This window comes from Teleopsis dalmanni, chromosome 2 (assembly GCF_002237135.1).
Source record: "Teleopsis dalmanni isolate 2A chromosome 2, ASM223713v2, whole genome shotgun sequence".
NCBI classification, from domain to species: domain Eukaryota; kingdom Metazoa; phylum Arthropoda; class Insecta; order Diptera; family Diopsidae; genus Teleopsis; species Teleopsis dalmanni.
Window position 1 is genome coordinate 200,454,839 of NC_051847.1, and position 17,565 is coordinate 200,472,403.

At 29.5% G+C, this 17,565-nt stretch overlaps 1 protein-coding gene across 1 annotated transcript in view; it reads left to right on the forward strand.

Annotated features, from left to right (window-relative positions):
• The window catches only part of LOC119685681 (fatty-acid amide hydrolase 2), a 28,872-nt gene extending 21,158 nt beyond the window's left edge, over positions 1–7,714 (forward strand). The window contains exon 2 of the mRNA XM_038100038.1: positions 6,134–7,714. Coding sequence (XP_037955966.1) covers positions 6,134–7,534 — 1,401 coding nt within the window. The 3' untranslated portion in view covers positions 7,535–7,714. The remainder of the gene's footprint in view (positions 1–6,133) is intronic.
• Positions 7,715–17,565: the final 9,851 nt, after the last annotated feature.

Genomic DNA, 17,565 nt, shown 5'->3' on the forward strand with positions numbered 1-17,565 from the left:
GTGCTGTATATTGCTGTATAACCTTAACTTTTGGTTGTTATTTAAAACATGTGTTCATGTAACAGTTTAAAAACATTAAATATTTAATCGTAGTATTTTTTATTATTTTTTTTTTAAATAAAATGCTTCTAGCTTGTATTAAGAATATCTAACAATTTATAGTTATGATGGTTAGATAATTATATTTAAACCTTGTGACCTCTCATAATGTTTGCCTACCGGTGTTACTGTCCTTGGCTCCACATCGCTTCTTCAATAGTCTCAATTCTTTTTTTTTTCATGTATTCTTATATCCTAGCACAGATAATATAAGCAGAGATCTTTTTTACTGTTTATTCAGAGGATATACCTTATACAATCTTAGGTTTGATTAATGAGGAAGAAACTGAAAGAAGAAATTAAGTTTAATGTAAAATGATATATATTATGTTATATATTATGGCATTAGACATATATATAGATGATTTTATAATATGCCGTGTCGTAACTAAAATTGTGCTAAAAAGGGAAGAGTTATATTAAAAATATATTTTTTTTGGCAGTGTGTATAGATAGATTATATTGTCAAGGGGACGGAAAATCTATTCCTTAAGAACTTCCCACTGGAAATGGCGCTGTATATATGTGATGTTTATTGTTATTAAAATATCTGGTAAATAAGTTTTAGAGTACATTTTTTTTCGCAGTGTATACCTATAGTCAGATTATAATGTCAAGAGTAAAGTATGGATAAACTCTCTAATACCTTTCCCCTCTGACTATGCCACTGTAGATATGTGATTTTTAATGTAACTGCGACTATTAAGAAAATCTCTTTAATATTATTTAATGTACAATTAATTATTGAGTGAATATGAAAACGATTATTTAAGATATAAGAAAAAATAAATAATAAAATGTAATTTGAAATGTTGAGATTTCTTCACGCCTCACTCAGTTAACAATTGCATTTCAACAATTGCATCGACACGCTGCCGGTGTTGATTGCATTTTAACTTTAGTTGTGAAATATTTTATTAATTTATCTTAACATTTATTGCAATATCTTTAACAACTACCAGACACATCAAATATATGTGTAATACTGAAAACGAAGAGAGTATATGAATGAGCATGTGCAAATAGTTGAGTTAACACATCAAATTTACGTGTCTCTACAATGTTGCAGTTTGGCCTTTGGTTCCATCAATATCATGACTAAAATGAACTGTCGTTAGTAAGCCGTGATGATGATGATATCTCTCTGTTGAATACTCTAAGCACTGCCATTATTACACCATACACATTGTCAGCATTTGCGCTCTACGCACATCTGCTTATACTAGTATATTATACAACATTATGCACATACTCCTATAGTATCTCATAGATACAATATTTTTATAAAATATTTTTGCTATGATTGCGGTCGCTGCTCCAAATACACGTATTCAACTGAGGTCGTTATGGCGAAGACGCTGGATTGTCAGTTTGCTATTTAATATCATTTTCAAAAAAATTTTATAAACCTATTATTAATGCTTATATATTTTTTGAACCATAATTTATTTTAATGTCTTAAATTAATAAAAAAAATTGTATTTTTGAATTAAAACTTTTCAAGCTTTTTGCACGTTTTTACTTTAATTAATATTTTATTTTAAAGATAATTTCAAATGTGCGCTACTTAAGGTTTATACGAACATTTGACCTCTAGATTATTAGAGTTCATAATAACAGAAGGAGGAATGGATGTTCTAACTATCTTGCTAGCTATTGCATTTAATACCTGTAATATTATACATAATATACTCATATATTGGACGAATTGCATTGAGGTAGAAAAAATCCATGAAATTTTCTTCTTAACGCTAGACACTTGCATATTAATGTATCTGAAATGCATATTTTCTGATTAGTCACACTGTATTTAATGAGAATTAACTACAATTAATTAACTATATCATTATATAAATTAATAAATTAAATATATAGTTTATTAAATATAATTAGTTAATTAATTCTCATTAAATACAGTGTGACGATAATGATCGTTCCCACAATTCAAATGACATAAGGCCGTACTTTCTGATACATCTGTAAAAAATCAAATCACTGTGCTCTTACGTCTAAAAATTATTCGCTCATTCAATTCCCACAAATAGTTACTGGGAGGTGCCCCTCAATAGTCCTGCGGCATCTGTGGTGATCCTATATCACTTCTTCGTATACATGTTGCCCATTGCATCTCTTCCAATCAAAGACAAAGTCTTTTGAACGTCAAACGTCTCTCACCATTGAATCCAATTACAAATCGCTGACTTTGATGACTGAATATTATATTTTTAATTATTTTGTGTCTGTATAAGGAGGATTACAAGATCTATATAATCTTAAAATACTCTTTCAACTGTTATGTCTTATATTTAAGGGTTGCTACTGATTTGTGTTAAGAAACTATTACAGACAGTTGTTTTTCGCGCTATGGTCTTATGAAAAGCATAAGTGTATTGACCAAAGAAATAATAATTAATAGATGTTATTTTTAGTACACCAAACATGTTTATTCTTATAATTTCAGTTTATAATAACATTATAAGATATAACTTAGTTAGCTATAAATAATCAACATATCTTGATTCTTTTTCTTCTTGAGTTAGTGCTATTACGTACTTTTACTCTATAATGGCTGGGGAGCTTATCTCTACCCCACACTGGGCTTTAACTAGGCTAAAAAAAAAAATCATACCATATATTTGTCTTTTAGTTGATGACGGACCTTAAATCAGCATATCTTCCTGAGAGTCTAGAAGTGGACTTGAGGATTGTTAGGGCGGGGTTAATTAGCGTATCAACTTTAGTGAATAATTTTAGAGTTCTGTCTCTGATATATTTTTTCATTGAGTCAATCCTAAGATCTCTATGTATGTCTGTTGATCTAATATACCATGGCATCTTAAACAGTTTTCTTAAAGCCAGGTTTTGAGCTACCTGTAATTGCTTTAAGGTAGTATTTGAGGCTTTGCTATATGTAACACATCATATTTGTTATTAATACTGTATCAAAAGTCAAATTTTTTAATTTATGCAATTAACCATACAATAATTTATATACCATAACCATACAATAATATCTATTGTTATATTAAATACATAATAAAAAAAACCTTTGAAGTGCCGATATTAGCCAATTGGGCACCAGTAAATTTCATCTATTTATGTTTTGCTTCACTAACGCTTACAATAAAATCTGCCAGAAAAAGTTATCTGTGCAAACTTCTCAGTTCATATGGGTGAGATATACATGATTAGCATACCGGAGTCTACAGAGCTTTATTTTGTAACTGTTTCTGATTCGAGGTAGATCATATACAGTTCACAGTTGTAGGGTCTACAGAATCTCCCATCACATTTCTTACTGCCACTAAATACTGATTTTGAATACATGGTTATTTTTTATTAGGGTTCATGATTGAGTTTCAAGTTAAACGGCGAAATAAAGACTTATTTGTTCGGCTCGGTTCCAGTACTTCTTGATTCGTGTTGTCGGAATTGTTGATATTGCAAATGATGTAACTTTTTCAATTAATAAAATACTTTTACATATGTACATTTGATTTTATATTAAAATTTGCTCTGTATTTGTACCAGACCGACTATAATGGTATCGTTCCTTTCTGTAGCGGCATTTTCAATGCGTGTCACTGTCATTCGTCTAGATTAATTCGTAGCCACTTATTTTTATATATCACTTGACATATTTCAAATTTAATAAATAGAGATGTATCTGTATAAATTTATTAATGCATTCAGCATATGGAAACAAGTATCTCTAACAATTCAACTGCGTCGATTCATGTATCTGCCATACCGCCGCGTGCCAAGCTTTCAAGACACTTCGAAGGTAGTTCAAATTAAAAGCTATAAAATGCCCCATGCTTCATTGTATCTTTGTACTTGATAATTCAAATATTATGTTTATTGTACAATTGTTTTTACTTTGCTAAGTAACCGCAGTTGCATTAAAAACATTTCTACTCGTTCAGTATATTTATGGCTGCCTGAAGTCATTGAAAAACATTGCCATCGCTTCTAGTCAAAATTAAAGCGAATATTTTGAATCGCGAAAAGTAAAAAAAATTATTATTATTAATGTAAAAATCCAAGCCTTCGTTTTGAAGCCAGATTCACTGAACCATAGATTTTAGTTGTCTTCTGTAGTCAAAACAGTAAAATAATTTAATATCATATATGATATAAAAAATTTCAATGTTGAAATATTCTAGTTGAAGACCTTTAAATGGATTTTAGTTACTCCGCTTGCGCAATTTATGAGTAATTAAGTATTAATCATTTCGAGCAAGTTACTTTTGCAATTAAAATAAAAATTTTTATTAAAAACTTATTTTAAATAATAACTTACTTTAAATAATAAGTTTTTAACTAGAAATTTTATTTAAAATTATAAAAAATAAGTTTTGTTTTCAACTAATAACGTATTTATCATTTTTTTGGATGCAATTTCCTGTTCAATTAATTGCAAATTGCCTATAATTACGCAAATGTTTTTCTAAGTGTATTGATATGGAAAATGACGTATCTCAGTAAATAAGAAATAAACAAAGTAATTAAGAAAGCAATAATTCATATGAGATCATTACAGAGTTCTATGAAATATTTAAAGCAATAATTTCCAAAGTACGAGGTATCTTAAAGCTTCCTACTCGTTATTCAATAAGTTCTACCATCAGCTATTATAAAACAATAATATATATTTTTCAAATATCAATTTCATTTATCTGTGTACTCTCTCTCTCTATAGCAAGTCAAGTCTATTCCAACATTCCAAGTTGAAATATCTATCCCAAGTTTGAATATCTATTCCAAGTACCAGGTTTCGGACATGACTTTATTGTTGAAGTATTCTTTTTAGATCTGTAAAAATATCGCTAAAGTACAAAACCAATCAAAGTATAATTTAGTTACTTGACCTACATCAACGAATCGTGATATTGCATATTATTTGAATGGAAGGCCGTTTTCTTCCTCTTCCTTCGTACAAACTTTTTTTGCGATTTTGTTCCTCAAACATTTCGATAACAATATATAATATTTGCTATTGATAGTACTTTCCTTTTCAAGGTAAACATAGCACTTCACAAATTTTCATAACCTTTCTGGTGTTTGATCATTGTACCATAGTTAGGTATCGTCAATTATGGTCACTCTCAGCTCACTGCATGTTAGAATTAAGTATGATGTGAGAGTATGATAAGAATGGTGAGATCAAATTTTGAAAAAAAAAAACAATTGTGATTGATAACCAGGCACTCAGATCTTATTTTGTTAACATCAAAATCGGTCTTAGATTGATAAGAACAGCTGACTGTACTTGGCAAAACCAATCGATTATAAATTCTATGTGTACCAAAATTTGCTGTGAGGGAAACGAGCTTGGAAGAAAAAGAGCAGCATCCTTGCATTTACAACCGTATTTAATTGGTTGTTTATATTTAAGTTTATATTGTGGAATAAAGTAATAATTTGTTTTTTATTAAAGAATATAGAAGAAAACCAAAGAACTCTATCTTTTAACAACCTATTAGGTATATCATATGTATATCAAATCGCTTGCAAAAAGCTACAACCTTCAAGAAGAACGACTTAGGTTAGGTCTTCTACGACTTAGATATTATAACTAGAATACTAACAGAACATTATAGGTTCAACTAGCACCTAAACAAGCTTCGTATCACATATATGCGGATATGTAGATATTGTAAAGAGAAAGAAGAGACTATATGTTCTTGGAAGGTACCCGAGAAAGAAGAGACTGCACGAATACCAGTTAAGAACTAAAACTCAAAAAATAGGATAAGTAAAACTATTTTTGAAGAAAGTAGAAACTTACAATTTATGTCGTATAGGTAAAAAAGAAAACCGTGCATAATTTTTTAACGAATCGGTAATCAAATATCATTTACCAGTTTTTGAAAGTCCAATTTTATTATCATTTCATTTACTTATATATATTTTTGACATATATACTAAATAGACAATATACATAATATAAAAAGTTCATATATTATGTAAGTTTTTATTTAAGTTTTTTTATTAACTAAAACTTTATTATATCTTTCATTTCTGCTTTCAGATTAAGAGCGAAGAGGTCGTTGAAGCCTATATCGAGCGGTGTAAGCAGGTGAATCCACTCATCAATGCAATCGTACAAGATCGCTTTGAAGAAGCATTGAAGGAGGCACGTGAAGTGGATCGCGTAATTGAACTTGGCATAAATAGTGTGGAAGAAATGGAAGAACATACACCGCTTCTTGGCATACCAGTGACAGTGAAAGAGAGTATCGCTGTAAACGGTATGACAAATCAAGCGGGACGTGTGTTCAAAACACCACAAATCGCCAAATCAGATGCGCCTGTCGTAGAATTAATAAAACGTGCCGGAGGCATAATATTGCTTGTCTCCAATACCCCTGAATTATGTTTACTATGGGAAACTTATAACAATGTCACTGGTCAAACAAAAAATCCATATGATCTGAAACGTACTCCAGGTGGTTCATCGGGTGGTGAAGCAGCATTATTAGCAAGTGGTGCTTCATTATTAGGATTAACTTCTGACATTGGTGGTTCATCACGTTTACCTGCTATGTTTAGCGGTATTTGGGGACATAAACCCACACCATATGCGGTATCATTTAAAGGTCATCATCCAACTAGTGATTTTCCAAAATGGGGAGATTTCTTTACAATTGCTCCAATGACACGTTACGCTAAAGATTTACCACTACTCTTAAAATGTATGAACGATCCATTAGGTCCGAAATTAACGCTTGATAAAGAAATTAGTGTACAAAGCATACGTTTCTATTTCATGGATAATGATGGTCCTTCAGGTATGATGCGACCGCTTAGCCGTGATTTGCATGCAGCCATTAATCGTGTTGCTACGGATTTTAATGCAAAACGCGTTAACATAAGGAAAATGAAATTCTCACTTGATATTTCACTTTCAGCTATGTTGACTATGAAAAATATTGAAACCATATATAATAAAACTGAAGAAGGTGAACGACCCAAAACTGTATGCACCGAAACTGTTAAATATTTCTTTGGTTGTTCGGATAGCATACTGCCATCTGTGATATTCGGCCATTTACAGAATTTCATGAAAATCATACCGAATTCACGACACAAACATCTGGCCACTATCATTGATGCACTAAAGACTGAATTCAAAGAGCTACTTGGCACAGATGGTGTGTTCTTGTATCCAACATTTCCGAATACAGCACATCAGCACTATCAAATCTATCATAAATTATTAGAGCCAATGTATATGGCAATATTCAACACGCTTGGTTTGCCAGTGACTAATTGTATGATCGGTTTGGATAGACGCAACTTGCCGATGGGCATACAGGTTGTTGCCAATCCGGGACAGGATCATTTATGTCTGGCTGTAGCACGAGAAATGGAGCGACGTTATGGTGGTTGGGTCCGGCCGCCATCCGAAGACGCTGTTAAACGCACATAGTAAAGTATATTTTAGGATTTTATTTTTAATGTACGAGTCTTTATGAGTTAATTGTAAACAAATTAATTTTATTAATCATATTATTTTTTAATTTTGGTGTTATTATAAGCCTTTTCTATATATATATATATTTTCTTAGTATTAAAATGAAGCTAAATCTAAGTAAAAATTGTAGTATTTCTTTTACATCACATATACATTGTATTTTTATTTACATATTTTTTTATTTGTATTATTTATAAAAAATTATTTAAATTATTTTAACAAATTTACTACATAAATTATATTATTACTATTCATTTGTTTTGTATATAAAACTTATATATCATTTATTCTTTACAACAACTCAAACAGCTCCAAATCGAATCCTTAATAATTATATTTTTTATATATTGGAGTGACAAGAAAGTAATTTCCGATTTCACAAATTTTCTTTATATTAATATATATAACTTTTTATACATTATTAAACTTTATACATATCTATACTTCAGAAACGAAATTACTTCCTTGCCGATCTGTTATGTATTTTAATTTTTGATTAAAGTCATTGCAGAGACTCGTTATCAAAACAATTAAATTATTTATATATAAATATATATGTAAATAACAATATACATATATATTTATATAAAATTAGGAGTAAATTTTATATTTGTATATTTGATAATTACAAAGCTATACCAAGATATATCAATCTCGTAGCAAGAGAATGGTGGAGCGAATGAAGACACAAATATATATAGAGCGCACGTCTATGGGTCACTCAGTTTGTCTATTGCTTTCTTACACTAGTGAACATTTTTGAAATATACTCATTATGAAGGTATTGCTTTTAGCGCCGTTTGACTGTCCACAAAGAAGTTTATTGTGCAGTTAGTTTTTTTCTTTAAATAAACAAATCTGGCCCGTTTTCTTACAGACAAATACTTTTGCTTAAGATACACCTACAGATATCGGTAAGTCAAGTTGAGTCTCTACAGTTCACTTCAACATAGTAGACTCCGTTGAAGACGGTGTCTTTTTTTTTGTATTTTACAATCTGTAAAAGTCTGTATGAATATTGAGAGTATTATGTTAGGGTTTTAAGTCCTTTCATTCCTATATATTTTCGGTAATTGTTTTCCCATTAACCTAAAGTCAAAATGTTAGCCACGAGAAATATTAATATAATATATTATAGTATTATATTATAATTGCAACTAAAATGTTATCTAATGTTTTATTCTTAGTTATATTCATTTATCAACTAACATCTAATTCTTATTGTAATTCTCTTTTCATACATATATCTTCCTTTCATCTCTTTTGAGTTTCCACATAACTCACTTATACTTTTTATTTCTTTTTATATATCTCCATATCTCTCTTTTTCATTCTATAACTTTCCTTCTCGTCTTTATAAATATGTTACTTCTGGCTGGTTCTAACTTGATCTATCCATTATTACGAGGATTTGTGGATTTCAAACGGCTTTCTTAGTTAGTTAGGGAGGATTCATTCCTACCTCCATTTCAACTAACTAACTAAAACTTTCCCTTTATATTTTCCAGTCCTTTTATATCTTTATCTTTATATCTATATCTTTTTATGAGAATGGATTTAGTATAGAACTTATAGTAATTAATAGAATAAAATAGAATAGAATAGAACTTACAGAACGCTGGGCATAAAAATAATAATAACAGTAAACAGAAAAATATACAGATATCACGCAATTGTTTATCATTCCATAAGTAACATAATATATATGATTTATATCTCATATAAATCTCCCTCTGACTATGTGTATGAAAGTTTAAATAGATTAAATATCATCAATGACAGGTGAGAAGAGAGAATAGTTATATTTTCATTTTGTCAACAAAAAAAAAGACAGAAGAGAGAAAAAGATATTGTTAACAAAAGAAAGATAGAAAAGAGAAGAAGAGAGAATAGTTTTATTTTCATATTGTCAACAAAAGAAATACAGTTTAGCTACGATTCTCTATAAGGTCCCCATATGATTCCGTTTAGTTGAGGTGTCCTTAAAATAGTGTTTTTGATTGTATTACTATTAATTTATTTGTTTTGGTATCGAGTCGAATTATTTTCAATACTACATTGTATAATATAAAATAATTTGTAAATATAATATATATAATAAAATTTTGTAAAATATAAATAAAAATAAAATTAATTAATAATTATAATAAAAATTAGTATTCGAACTTTAGAAATATTTTTGTGTCTTATTTGTATATTTCAGCTCTTCAGATCACTTAAAATAGTTTAATAAATACGTAACTCGCCTTATATATGCATGTAAGAGAATATCTAGTTAGTATATATAGTAAAGGTAGTTGATATAAATTTTGGTAATTTCGTAAATGCAATTTAAATTTAGTTTCGAAAATCGCTTTAATCATAGAAAACAAGTTGGCCTCCACAGGCGCAATTTAACATATGCAATGCATTTTTTTTTTGTAAAATAATCAAAGTATGTATGTTAGTACGCTTCGAATACATGTTAGTGGAACTAGTATTGTACTAGTTTAAGCGAATATAAAGTAACTAGTTTAGTTTTATATTAGTGCAAATAAAAATATGCATAAACTATACCAATAAATTATATGTGAAGAATTTTTATTAGAAAGCTTTCAACACGAAAAAGTTATTAGTATAAAGCATTTCGAAATGCTGTTTTGATTATTTCTACAAAGAATATTTAAATATATAATATATAAGAAAATTTTTTCAGGTATAAACAATAATTTAAATATGTATATTAATCTTCGATTCCACAGTATTAGATTCTATTATTTAGATAACAAAACTGAGTTGAGTAAAACTTGAGTAAGTAATGTTCCTTGGTACATTAGGACGAATGACATCCTCAGGGACCTCAAGATTGATCCCATCAAAAAATACATAAAGAATAGAGCCCTGAAACTATTTGCGAAAACTGACAGACTTACCAACACCGCGTTATCAAATCTCAGAATGGTTACAGGCTCCTCGGGGAGATATGCAGATCTGAGGTCAATTATTGCTTAGTCTAATGAAGTGATAAACAATAAGCCAGTCAAGGCGCAAAAAGGAGTTTTGTAGAAACCTCGCAGTTAATAGAGAGTAAAAGTGCTCAGGTGCACTGACTCAACTCAACTAGCCTCAACATATATAAAGTTGATGACTTAAGTATAACTTAAGTTAATATTAAGACTTAAGTTTTAATTATGTGAAGTTAGCTCTAAGTACTTCTAATTCTAAGCATTAAGTTATTATTTATGCAGTTAATTAACTGTTAGGAATTACACTCGTTAGAGAAGGTGACTTCATCGCAAGTCGCCAAAAAACAGCTTGAAGTCATCACTGAACTTTCTTATGGTTTTTATTTCGCATGAATATTGGATATAAAAAATTAATTTTTAAGCAACATCTTGAAACATAAATTTATAAATTTATTAACAATGTATCCTAAATCAATTGTTTTCCTCAAAGCTTCTATTAGACGGCTATGATACACTGCAGCAGCTGGGAAGCAAAAACAAACTGATGCTTTATTGGGTGCCTGGTCAGCGGAGCCATATTGTGAATTAAGTTGGCCTACAACTAAGTCACTGATTGATAAAGTGTTTTCACCGAGAGAAGTCGCTACTGGCGCAACAGTCGAGGTAACCGTCAGGCAAAAGAGCTGGTTCATCCCTACAGCTTGCTGGTGGGATATTAAACGGATCACCATGAACTGCGTTATCACCTTAACAAAATAGGTTTGTGCGAAGAGATAGATTGTTGACTCTGCTTAGAAGCAGACGAGACTTCCTGTCATATTCTCTGTAATTGCCCAGCCTTGATCTGGGCCAGGAGGAGGTCACTGAGTTAAGAACTACTCTCCTCTTCTGAAATTAGGAGGTCCTCAACGGCCGACATTCTGACATTCATTCGGAAGGCGGAATGTCTTCTGTTCGGTTAGGGTCTGTTGCAGCACAAAAAATCATGGTCGCAGTGCACCATGCCCATTTATTCCTATTCCTATCCTAAATTTATTGGTAGATGATTTCAAAACAAACAAATTAAAAGTGCTATAGTTTCATACTTTTAACTATTCAAAATATTTGGTTGTTGATATGAAGGGATTTCACACTGCCTTATCAACATATACAAATTGTAGTGAAAACAAATTTATCAAATGTTAACTAACAACCTTATAAGTTAATCGAATTGAAATAGTTTTTTAAAGAAAATAAATTATCTCAAACAGTAGCGCTTTTTACAAAGTAAAGAATAATACTTATTTAGCTATGATTGTGCATGAGGACTAATGCGGTCTTACTGGTTATATTGACTACTTTTATTTTTGTACAAATTACTAAGTACAGTAAATAAACAAGTCCAAGCCCAAATCATGCGTACTGCTGTATATATGGATCGATTTCCACTTGACTACAAATTCCAGCTGCACTCCAATAATCAAAGGTGTGGAGTTGCTACCTGATATGAAAAATCAAAATAGTTTCCATGCACATTACTAGTACATACGATTTTTACCACTCACTACCGCCGTCTGCAACTTCTAAAAATGCGGTTTAACATATTCAACCAATTCGCTGCTTACTTGTAATCAATTTTGTTGGTGGGTCGTACATATTAGAATCTATTAAGGCATTTTCAGTAGGCATTGCAAAACCTCAAACCATTCGTTAGAGTCTTAAGTGCGATATGCTCTGGTATTCGTTTTAGTAAATGTACGCTTGTGTATGAGAATTTTCCGTTCAGTATTCATTCGAATACTTTTTACATTTTGCAAGTATCAAATCACTAAAATTTATATTAAACATAGCCAAATCTGGTAAGCTGGTTTGGTTTCTCCGTCTAACTACTTGTGACTCAAGGACGCTTCGGATTCTATTGCACAATAAATTTTCAATTATATTATATAAGAACGATGTCGAGGTTTCTAATTCTAATTGCGTTTAAATTTGACAGATCCAATATGTACCAAGTTAGTATTAATTTGATAATAAATAATGGAGTTCACAAAAAAAAGCAATGGTAAGTTTATGTTAAAGAAAATTATCGCCAACAAAAACAAAATTAAAAAATTTAAATGATAAACGTATACTAGTTAATTCAATTAATAAAAAAAACATAAACATTTTGATAGTCTAAATCATCGTATATCCAAACTTACAAAAGGAAACAACAGTCTGTTAGATCACATAATACTATTTGGTAGTGAGATTTCAAAAAGTAATGAACTACAACAACAAAAATTCTCTTTATATTATTTAAATTAATTGATAATTGGCTTATCATACAGCTGTTTCGAGTATTGTTAAATAACTCTTAAAAGTGGTCTTAAAATTATTTCTTGTATTTAATTACTCGTAAATAATTAGACTGGAGACTGCAAGTATCAGGAATCGAACTCGTGCGCTGCTAAATTTAAAGCTTAGAGTCAGCGTTCATTAACCAACTGACCTAAAGCCTATTAATATTATCTTACTATTTTATTAAGATGATTGGGCAGACCCAAAGCTGATCCAAAGCCCAAAGCCTATTAATATTATCTTACTATTTTATTAAGATGATTGGGCAGGTTAAGGTGAGTGACCCATTGAATAACGCTATCTATCCCTATGTAATTGTATTCTGCTAGAGGTGAATGCTTCTCTTTAGATAAATAAATTAAAATTGTGCTGGTTATGATTTTTATTTTATATATTGATATACTTAACATACATAGTTTCATGATCTTGAGTACAAATAGTAATTTTTTTCTATAGATACTAAATCGAAAATGAATAAAAATTAAATAAAAAACAATTATATAATAAAAATAAACCTGTTTATAAAACTGCACTCTAAATGGGTTGATATTCGCTTTGCAGCTTCATTACTATTAACTTCATTACTACTATTAACCCAGACATCAATTAGCCACGACTCGATTTTAAATCGTTAAAACCTCTGCAGTGTGTTAAAAGAGTTCAACAGAAGTCTTGAAGAAACTAACATTTTTTTAAGACTTACTGTATAATTACAAATGTAGACAACTTTCGATCTTTTGGAGATAATAAAATACGAGAAAATTTAAATAACTTGATCCTAAATAGAGGGCAGTAGGTCAAACATACAGCTCAAATAAAAATCTGCTCAAACATCTATTTGAGCAGATCCAATAATTTGGACCAACCGAATTCAATAGATTCAGACCAACCAACAGATAATATTCGCTTCCAGCCAAAGAGTAAGTACTGTTTGATCGAGAATTGAGGACTTTGATTTTTCTAACAAACTTCTATGCGATATAATGCATCTTTACAAATAGAACTGTGAATGTCTATATATCTATTCATATTATTAATAACGTATAACCTAATTTTACTCAATACTGCGAACTCTTTTAAAAAAAAAAAAACGAGTTAATGCCACTACCGACTTTAAAATTGTTTTAGGATAGATACTTGTGATATCTCCCTTAGCCATATATATAAGTTATCATTATTTATTTTAGTTAATAAGTTCAAATATTTCTGATTTGAACCAGTAATGAGTACACCAATAGAGCTATCATAGAATCGTATTAAAATTTAGATCTCAGGCTCTGAGGTAGGAACTTTTATATAGGTTCACACGACACCAATAGTTTGAAACCCAAACAAAAATTTGGGTAGATATTTAAGGGTAACAAATATTTGAAATAGAATTCCTTAAGTTGAAAAATAAAACAATATTTTTTCAATAAAACTATTCTTCATTAAAGAGTCATCGAATTGATTTCCATACTACAGAATCTTCAATTATAAACTAAAAAGTCTTTATAGAATATAGAAAAGATTAAGATATATCCGGTAATATATAATATTTGGAATAAATTAAAGCAATCCTAATTGCTTCAAATGTAAATCATCCTCTTTCTATAGATTGCCACTTTTGGACAATCGATCTATTATATATATATTGTCTTCAAATAGACGAACACTTAATTAAATAATATTTTTAATCATATATAAAAAATTTTTGTAGTGTACTCAATCGGTTTAAGTCATTATACATTTGTTTTTAATTTTTCGTACCAATGACCCAATGCTTAAAATTTATATTCATACTGGTCACTACATCACATTCTGAGAAGACAGGTAGAATTATCTACACCTAAATTGTGTGCCTGTAACACTAATACCAAAATGTTTTTATTCCAAAGTTAATGGAATGTCGTATTCGCTACTTTGTATTCATTGTATCGTATTTTAAAGTATTTCATTTATCAATTCACTGTAGATTTAATCTTATAGCTTGGAAATATTGAAAGTAATGCGATAGTCAGCGTACCCCAAACTTTTTGTTAGAAAAAATATGTAGAGAATATCATAAATAATATACTTCCTGTGAGAATATTATTTGTTTTTATAGATTTATATGAAATGAAATTAAGTAAATCAGTTTTTTAAATGAAATTAAGCAAGTTTTCCCTGAAGATGACTATCGAAGATAGTCGAAATATCGGAAAAATATTTTAATAAAATATAACTTGTTTTTAAATATAAATAATAAATGATAGTTTTTTTATTTCTATTCAAATGACCAATTAGCCCGTTAATAAATTATTGTTTAAATTAAGCAATAAATAATTTTAGTAAAAAACCTCTCATCATCTGTGGGTAAGGTGTTCTAGTGTTATTTTTAGGACTTTCGGACATAGTTTGAGAATTCGGCAGTAAAAGTTTAAATGTAAGCAATGTTTATGTCGGTGAGGGAATAAAAGTTGAAAGATCCACATTTGATTTAATAAATTCACCTGAAGTTATGTTTAAAATCTGTGAAATATCTTGGTATGCACCTTGATCGAAGGCTTACCTGGAACACCCACATAAAAGCTAAACAAAAATAGCTTAATATTAAATAAAAGTTTATTCAATGGCTATTAGGTCAAAAGTTTCAATTCACTTTGGAAAATAAGGTAGGTCATATTAAAGCATATTGAATATTAAAAAGTTATCAATTCAAAATTCTGCGAACCATCGTTAATGCTCGGTTTTATGTTACTCAATAGGTAGAATGGACAGATTGTAAATATATAAATAATAAACACAAAAAAAAGTTATATTATAGAGCTATAAGTTATAGAGTAAATGTATTATTAAGTAATTTGTTTTTAAGAAACCGCAACATGTAAAGCTCCGGCTATAAAGGGCCACGATCACAATTTCCGAAGTGCCAAGGTGTAATGACAGATTTAAGTAAAATAGATAACTTTTTCGACTGCTACCCGTTATAAAGTGTATACCTCGATTATCATTTCCGGAGTGCTGGAATTTAATAGCAGATTTCAATAATATTGGCTAATATGAGCAACTTTTTCGACAGTTCCGGTTATGAAGTGTATACCTTTTTTGAACGATTGCCATTTCTAAAGTAGCGAGAATTAATGGCAGATTTTGGTGAAATCGGCCAATATGAATAACTTTTTTATAATTTTACTTTTGCAAGCCATATGGCACTATAAGTCGATATGACTGGATTCTTGAGATATTGATGGTTAAAGTAGAAAATTTTTACTGAACAATCTTCAACGAAGTAGATAACTAACATTTTATAAATAATAAAATGTATATCCTAGAATATATAGTTCCAGCTAGATTTTGTGACTACTTTTTATTTGGCTGATCAATATAGAAATGTACAACTTTAAACCCTGATATCTTGAGAAATAAGCACGTATGTATCTACTGTTGAACCCACTAAAAAAAAAGTAGTTGTATCCAAGCATGTTAAATATAGAAGTTTGAGCACCGCTGGCTCGAACCGCTGGTATAACATTTTTAGTATTGTATGCTTTTAATGCCTCTCTATCTTTTTCTCAGTTTTTGCATTTGTAATATAAGTTTCCAGTTTATTATAAAATTTGGACACGTTGGCGGTATTTGACTTTATGCTTGGCTTTTCAATCTTGCATAGTTCATTTCAAATTTATCGCTGGTACGATGTGGTTGGATTTTAGTTTAGTTCCTCAGCAATTAATTTCAGCATTTTAAGTATTATTAAATTTATTAGAATACGTTTTACATGGTATATATTAAAGAATTTACTTTAAATTTAAATAAACTAATATTCTGCGCATTTGAGGTTACAAATTATTTGTCATATTTGAAAACCGAGATCACGCAGATAGAGAAAATCGTGTCGATTACCGTGTTAAATCAACTGAAAAACTATTGTGATTTTAACCCCGTAAGACTCGTACAAACTGTTAATCTATTTATTACATTATTCAAATAGATTTTTAATCACTATAATTTAACATCACTCAATATACATACATATGTATATCTAACTAAAATGATTTATATATACATATACGTAATTTTTTATTCATAAATAATATATATAAATAATTTATATATTGATAACAATTATCTGATTGCAATCTCTTTTTATTGTAATTATTATACACGTGTTCTTATACTATTAAAGCGTGTTTAATATAATTTTTATATGTGAATATATTCTCAACTATTGCTTATTCGTAGGTATATCAAAATTTATATAAAACAATTATCTTTTATTATAGTAATCAATTTAAACACATCTGCCACTTCCGTTAATATTTTTTTATTGACGTACTTTACAATTAATTATAATAGGAATTGATATTCGAGCATCAATAAGTTCCCATTTGACCTCGACTTAATGTCTTTATTACTTTTCGAATTCTTATCAATATCTTACATCTTTATTAAAATTACATAGTAAAGTAAATAATATCTATAAGAAAATAATATATGTATGTGTAGCATGCGGTATAGAAAACTATAGCAAGGACATTGAAATTCTTTATAAAGTAACAATCCATACTCGTAAAATAGTATGCCAGCGGGAAATTCGAAATTCAGCTCACGTAGTAAAATGAAGTAATGGATTATATTGCACCACTACTATAACTAGTTTCTTTATTATTAGTTTTAGGGCGTGTGCGAGTTTGAATAAATTGAGATAAAGTAAATTTCAATTTCCTAGGGATTTTTTGCACTGCACTTATGGAAATATTT